An 8,189-nucleotide genomic window follows, 5' to 3' on the forward strand; every position below is an offset into this window, starting at 1 on the left:
TACAGGTTTATCCCCCATCCAAAAGTCTTGGGACTAGAAATATTTTAGTCCTCCCCCTGAATTTTGGAATATGTGCATTTGCATATAAGTATATAAATTATGGTATTTTAAAAACAATTTTGTGCATGAAACCAAGATTGTGTACACTGAACCATTAGCAAGAATAAATATGTCATTATCACAGTCATTCAGATTTTGGGGTATTTTGGAATTCCAGATAAGGGATGCTCAGTACATGTAAATGGCTTTGTAAGTTATTTTGTTTTTATGAACAACATGAATATCACATCTTTATGAATGTTTTTATTTGAGGGCACATCTGAGGGTACATTGTACGATATTTCACATTAAAACAAACATGTTTCTGATTCAGCTATCAAAAAATGATCATCATGTGAACAATACTCAGTGATTTTTTTTTTTTTACAAAAGTGCAGATTGGCTCTGTGGTCTAGAAAAACCACTTATCTTGTTTGATATATAATCAAGCAGTAACTTTATTGAAGGCTACAGAGAGCACACAACTCCCTTGTTGGAACAGCTCCATGAGTCATGGGTCATTTGGTGAGAACAAGGGGGAGGGCCTTCTTGACTGCTGCTTGCAGACAGTGATCTGGAGAGGCCCATCTCCTGCACCACTATCTTCTCAGGCTTGTAAGGGAGAGGGCCTTCTCCACGGCTGCTCCCAGACTTCAGAGCCATCTTGCTAGAGAGGCCAAAATGGCCTCATCCTTCCTCTTCTTCCATTTGCAACTCAAAGCATTTTTAAGCCACTGGTCTTTTAGAAACTGACTGGGATGAGATTTTATTACTGTGTGGTGCCATTTTAATAGTTTTAATGGTTTTAAATGTTTTTACTTTATAAATTGTTTAATCCCTTTTAAAATAATTTATATTTATACATTTACTTGTATATATTTCAATTTGCTTTGTTTTCAAATGTTGCTATCCACCTTTAATCCCATTATTGGGGAAAAGGTAGCACATATATGACTAAAGGGATGATGATGCCAAAATGAAATACTTCTGGATATTACCATTTTCAGATTATGAAATATAGTATGATAAATATGCTGCAATGCCACATGAACAAATGCCTAGAACTCTTTGTATGCTCAAATGGTCTTATGAGCTCATGTAGAGAATTCCGTTGAAGAGCAGTGACTGAAACACCTTTCCCACTCTTCCAAAATGAACAGAAATGGTAAATAAATGGTAAGAGAAGAAAAGCTATATGTACCTTAAAAGCTACATTAGACACTTTCTTAAAATAGGACGTAATTGGATTCTATATTCACTTTTCTCCATTGATGTTAATTAATTCCTTAAAAATACTCAAGGAAAGGTATAAATGCTTCATGTATCTGTGCATGAAAACGGAAAGCTGCTTGCCTATCAAACTTGAATTAGACTTCAGGAGACATGGAGTTAGCCTTATTGTTATCAGATTGGCATCCTCATAGTTCTCATATACTTTGTGAGTATATCCACTAGAGCAATGGTTCACCTTCCCAATGCCATGACCCTTTAATACAGTTCCCCATGTTGTGGTGACCCCCAACCATAACATTGTTTTGTTGCTACTTCATACCTGTAATTTTGCTACTGTAATGAATCGTAATGTAAATATCTGATATGCAGGATGTATTTTCATTCACTGGAAGAAATTTGAAAACTGCTGGGGTTGGGGGAGGGGGAGGGGATTGATTTTGTCATTTGGGAATTGTAATTGCTGGAATTCATAGTTAACCTACAATCAAAGAGCATTCTGATCTACACCAACAATGGAATTGAACCAAACTTGGCACACAGAACTCCTATGACCAACAGAAAATACTGGAAGGGTTTGGTGGGTATTGACCTTGATTTTTGGAGTTATAGTTCACCTACATCCAGGGAGCACTGTGGACTCAAACAGTGTGGACTCAAACCATGACATTTGGGAGTTGTAGTTGCTGGGATTTATAACCTACAATCAAAGAGCATTCTGAACCCCACCAATGATAGAATTGGGCCAAACTTCTCACACAGAGCCCTCATGACCTACAGAAAATACTGTGTTTTCTGGTGGTCTTCATCAACCCTGCTGACACCCCCCCCCTTGCGACCCCCACAGGGGTCCTGACCCCCAGGCTGAGAAATGCTGCACTAGAGGCAGTGAGTGGTCAAACTGAGGAACTGGCTAAAAACAATTCTGGAAATTCTGGAAATGTTACAAAGGGTATAATTGGCACCAAAGACAGTCCCAATGTAACACTCATGGTTTCAGCATCAGGGAAAGACAGGGAATTTGGCTCATGAATACTAAGTATGCTTTTTTCGTTATTTAACAATACATGAGATTGAACACGTTTAAATTAGTTGTTGCAATAGTTCTTCATTGTACATAAATCTTTCCCTGGCACTGCTGGGATGAAGAAAGGAACAAGTAGTGACTGTGTAACTCATTTGAAAATGTACATTATAGCTGTTACTTGGAAGAATGCAGAGGTTGTTCCTTGGCTAGCAGAAAGGAGGAGTATAGAGAGGTAAGACAATGAAGTCGGGGATAATTTTAGTTGGGGTTCCCACACAGTTCACTGGGGCATAGGCCATCACAAGTGTACTTAGGAATGCAACTTAAGCTTTGTTGAAGCTAATGGGATTTGTTAGATGACTGACTTAAAAAGACTGAAGCTAAGGGTACTTCCCCCCACTGGGATAATTCATTAGATGCTATAAGATACTTTGGATCCAATGCAAGGTGTATTGGTAGTTCATGCTCTAGGGCTGAACAAAGAGGCACTAGCTATCATTAACATCACAGTATTAATCACTGCCACCAATCCAAAAAGAAAAAAAGGGACTACGATTGCCACTATTTTCAATTTGTAGCTTATGTCAAACTTTTAGACAAGGAAAACAATAAAAAAACAGCAGTGTGATATAGTGATTGGAAGGATTAGAAAGGGTAAGATTAACATCCACATTCATTCAGGTTGTGAAAGTGGGTTACTCATATTATCTTAGCCTAAAAGATTCTCTCTCTGGGTTGCTGTGATGATACAATGGGAGAAGGAGAACCATGTGTGCTGCTCTAAGCTTCTTGCAGAGAGGGCAGGGTAGAATTGCTATGAAAATGAAGATGGCATAGTCGCTAGGTTTGGTCATATTCACCATGGGATGCCTGCTGCATGAAAATCATTGCAGTCACCATGAACACATTCCATACCTAAAGTGGAGAAAGTTATGATTTATTATCTATTGATAATTTTTTAATCAAGTGAATTCAAAGCAAATCCACAAGTTCAATACCGAAGCACAGTTGGCCCTTCACAATGGCGGGTTTAATTTAAGTAGAGTAATGAATAAATGGCAATTAAAGGATGTGTGGAGATTGGTAAAAGGGAATGAAAACAGATATACATATTACTCATCGGTGCATAAGGTGTACTCAGGGTTTTATTTTATTTATTTTATTTTAGGGGGGGGGGGGGGTCCTGTACCACTAAATTCAACAAAGTGGAGGATCAACTGTAATTTTTTAACTGTGAGCCAAAACTACACTCAACATTATTATTGCTGACAGTAGGTTCATTATATTAAAGGTATATAAACTGTGAATGTGAAATCTCATTTTATTTAAAGAGTGTATTCTAAGTAGGATGAACACTGGGTTTAGTCCCATTAAATAGGGTGAAAAAGCAAATGAGTAGTCTCATTACCTGTCCCGTCTTGCATTGAGAACTGATGACTGTCCATTCACTATGGAATGATGAGTTATTGGCGGTGATGCTTTGGAAGTGGTAGAGGAGGTAGTAGAAGAGGAATTGTTAGTAGTGAGGTCTAGCCCTCCATGCTTAATGCCATTGTCTTCCATACTGTGAACTCCAGTAACTTCTTTCCATAACTGCTGAATCTCAGCAGGACTTAAGCCAGCTATAAAATGAAAGAAAGCACCAATAATACAGTAAAGTAAAAGTTTCATATAATGAGCTCACTGTTATTAATGGAATAATGCCAACAATAAAGGTGATCCAGTTTTTCCAGCACAATCAACATGTAGTAAAACACCATTTCATTTTACCTCTATTGGCATAGAGTAAACTTGGCTGCTTTTTCTCCTTGGGTTACAAACAGTCAATTAAAGGTCACCAGTTTACGTAATAAGCTTTCTCTTAAAACATTTGTTCAAAGATCAAAGGGAACAAGCTGCAAGCAACAACTGGCAAACTACTGTTTGAGAAAAGGGTATTTTTTTTAAAAAAATCTTTTTGGATGAGAATTTCATTGCCTGTGGAATCAATTTCTTGATTCTAAAGCATGGCTGAACATATCCAAAGTTCACAAACTTCTTTAGAAGTACTGCTTTAGCAAAAGCATAATGGGAAACAGAAAAATAGATCTGTTTGTAACAAAGATGCACGTTTTAAGAAACTTTTTACAGGAAAAATGAAACACAAAGGAATGTCCTAAATCTAAGAAGGATTTCAACTCATATATGCCCTGTTCAAGCATTCAACGTAAGTGTTAAACCAACATACAAAGAGAAACAGCACAGCAGCTTTGTCTCCTATGTCAGCATACTGCTCATGTGAAGGAGAAAGTATCAATAGAAGTTCTCCACATGAGCCACAACCTCAATTTCCAAGATGTCTGGTTCTGAAGCTCCATGCATGCAGGAGACTCTCCTCTTCAGGACCCTCACTTTTCATGTTAGTACATGACGATGACAACAACAACAACAACAACAGGAAAAACAACAGGAACAGGGTTAGTGGGTTCCTCGTCTTTGCATGTTGGTTTAACCTTTAGATGTTGAATGCCTGAATTTTGCGTTTTGCTCTGCTAAGCTCTTAGCCACACATTAGTTTCCCAGCTTATTTTTAAAACTGCAGTATGAAAGTCATTTCCAGAAGACCTAATACTATTATAAGAAGTAGTTTGACAATGATCCAAGGATTATTAATCAAACCTCTCCATACAACTCTTTTCAGACACCTTTGCATTAAAATAATATAGTTAATAAGCATGGCTAAGAGTCGGTGTTCCAAGATATCCCGTCATTATGCTTCACTGAGGTTGGCACTTTCAAAGGTTTAAAGAGAAAATGGGGGAAATGATGTCCTCTCCCGCCTCTTTTGGCATCATTGGAGGCAAAATATTTCATATACATTTATAAAGGTTGAAATTATTATATTAATTGTATGAGAGGGATGATTTTCTAATTTCAAGTAAGTAATGCCAAACAAAGCCAAAATAAAATAAGAATGAGTTCTTTTAATTATTTCAGTAGCTTTTACAAACCAAAATGCACTGTTAAACCTTCTAGCTTTTCCTCTCATTGAGGAACCTGCCACAGCAAATGTTTGTTGTACTGGGTTGCATGCCAACTGATGTGTTTTTCACATGAACTTTTATACAAATATACAGTCAGTCTTCCACATTTGCAGGTTTGACTTTGTGGATTGGATTATTCATGGGTGTGATTAAAATATTATTTCTAGAAATCTCTTGGGCCTCTAGTGCAACTGTGATTCTATGGTCAGCTTCCAGCAGAAGCTGACCATGGAATCATGCTGGATGACTTAAAAAAGTGAAATGGGTTTTCAATTTCACAGGGGTTCTGCGTCCTAACCCCAGCAAATGTGGAGGGCTAATTGTCTACGTATAGCCTAAAAAATGCAAACCAAACATGTTTCATTTGAATGTAAGGTTTAATGTTAGCTCACATCAATTGTTGTATGAACAGTTTGCTAGATATTCAGAAAATATGCTAGTTTCTCAGAACACACTGCCAAGATCTATATATTCACTGTGACTAGTAACTTGATATATTCATACTGAGACTGTTTGTCTCTTTTTCACGATGCAAAGAAGGTGGCATGAAAATCTGGGGATCAAAATGGAATGGGGAGAAAAAAATACTGAAAGGCCCATGTTCTTCTCTTTTCCTACCACTCAGTGAGTTATTGTGCTCTCATTCCCCATCCCCAAATCTGAGATGCACTTCAGGAGATGCAAATAATCTTCTTGACTTTGAGGGATTCACTTTGAGAAAGTAGACATTTTATGTACATAACTATGATGGGTTAAAACATTCAATAACTGTGGAAGTTGTTCACATTAAACATAAGCATTATATCAAACTCCAGTTAGAAAATAATATAATAATTATATAAGGATCTTCATATGGAATTGAAACTTTCCTTATTGTAAAATATGTCTTTCTATTGCTTTCTCTAGAAAGTGTAACAACAAATCTCAGGATATGTGGAAGGGCTAGGAAGTTAAGGTAAATGACCGAACAGTTTAAGATACCCTGTCACCCTGAATTTGGCACCAAAGTCACAGAATTTGCAATAGGGCAAGGTGGATAATTTATTTATTTACGACATTTATATGCCACCCTTCTCACCCAGAAGGGGAATCAGAGCGGCTTACAAGTAAAAAGTAAATACAAAATATTATATTATTACCATAGCACAATATTAATTTTATATATTACATTGTACTATAACGTTATACTGTAATATTATTAGTAATATTACATTTAATATAGAATATATAATTATAATATTAGTATTATATTGTATTACGTTATAATATTATCAATATTATATGTATATACAATATATTATATTATATTAAAGTACAGTGCAGGAGACAAGATGGAACTGCCTTCCTGGCCCCCCTCTTCACTCTGATCTCAGAGCAGCGGTTGGTGCTTGGGGGGGAGAGGGGTCTCCCAACTGATGATACTGGACATAAAGCATACAACTCAGTGTTAGAATGCATGGTAAAGGGTCCTTGACTGAGGTTCCAGCATCTTAAGTCACAAGGATCTTGGGTCTCAGATTCAGATCTTGGGGAACAATCACAGTTTTTGAGTAGTCAATACTGTTAGATGGACAAATGATCTGATCATGTATATGGAGGCCATTTCACCTGAAGGATATACGTATCCATTATACAACTCATGTCTTGCCAATGAAAGGAGTTTATATGTACTATCTATATCTATTTGCACATGTGAAATCAGCATCTTTTTTGCTGTCAGAGTAAGAAGGCATATTTCTCTTCAAGGAGACGGGGCATAGATAATATTTCTCCAAGCAGATGTGGCATGAGTGACATGAATAAACAGGAAGAAACCAAAAGCACATATGCAATGCCATTCTCATTAGTATCTCAGTGTAGAAATGCCTTGGTAGTGCAACCCTAGTGTTGGAGCCCTCCCACTCTTTTTTACTAATTGCAACAGGGATTATAAACAGTCTCAGAATTTCAGTTTATTTCCTTTTTGGTTCATTTATGTTAGTGTGGGTTATATTCACATAAAAACTTGTTTCTGCAATACTTCTGAAGGTTTGAACTGTGATGCTTTTTTTAGTAACTGCAGCTTTCTCTCATAAGAAAGACTGCTCAAATGCAGAATTTTGTAAAAGCCACTAAAGTCAAAACATGAACACTCCTACTCTCCAACACTGTCTATACAGTCAGATTGAAAATAGCATTGAAAAAGCACTGAAATACAAGAGTGGTGGTCACAATGGAGTAAAAGTATGATAAAATTGCTAATGAGGAATAAATAATGTAAAGTAAGTGAAATCATATGTTGTGTTTCTACCTTGCGGCAGCGATTGAACGGGAAGAGCAGACTGGCCAGGTGGAATGGAAATGAGTCCCTGACGCTGGAGGTTCAGCAGATGTTGCTGCTGTTGAAGTTGCTGCATCTGGAGGAGCTGCTGCTGGAAGACAAGCTGCTGGGCTGCCAACTGCTGTTGCTGTTGCTGCTGCTAAAAAATAATAACAACAACAACAAATCCAGGGGAGAACAAAGGCTGCCACAAACAAGGCAAAATCTAGATGGAACACATTAACCGAGATCACATCTCTCCTTTTATTTTTATTTTTGTCCTCAATAATAATTTTATTTACAATTTTTGTGTGTGTGGCTCATTGTATTACAAATCACTCAGTTGTGAGTGAAAATAGACAAGATGCTCGTCATGCTCTTTCTTGGGAAAAGGTCAGAGGAAAGCAGGTAACAGCTGTTCCAAAGAGAGTGGGGATCACACTTCATGATAGATGATAACAAATTTATCTAGGGTAAAAGTATAACTCTTTACAACAGACTGTGATTCAAAGACACTCTTGTTTTTCCAATTGAATAAGTATGATCCGCAGTGGCCCATAAATGAAGTCTC

The 8,189-nt window shown here is 37.1% G+C and overlaps 1 protein-coding gene across 17 annotated transcripts in view; it reads right to left on the minus strand.

The window, feature by feature from the left end:
* FOXP2 (forkhead box P2) overlaps positions 1-8,189 on the minus strand; it is a 402,068-nt gene that overhangs the window by 58,803 nt on the left and 335,076 nt on the right. For all 17 annotated transcript variants that reach the window (XM_067469068.1, XM_067469057.1, XM_067469056.1 and 14 more), the window contains 2 exons: positions 7,610-7,778; positions 3,705-3,918 (listed from right to left, as the gene is read on the minus strand). In XM_067469068.1, coding sequence (XP_067325169.1) covers positions 3,705-3,918; positions 7,610-7,778 — 383 coding nt within the window. The remainder of the gene's footprint in view (positions 1-3,704; positions 3,919-7,609; positions 7,779-8,189) is intronic.

The sequence above is a fragment of the Anolis sagrei genome, chromosome 5, assembly GCF_037176765.1.
Source record: "Anolis sagrei isolate rAnoSag1 chromosome 5, rAnoSag1.mat, whole genome shotgun sequence".
In the NCBI taxonomy this organism is placed as follows: Eukaryota; Metazoa; Chordata; class Lepidosauria; order Squamata; family Dactyloidae; genus Anolis; species Anolis sagrei.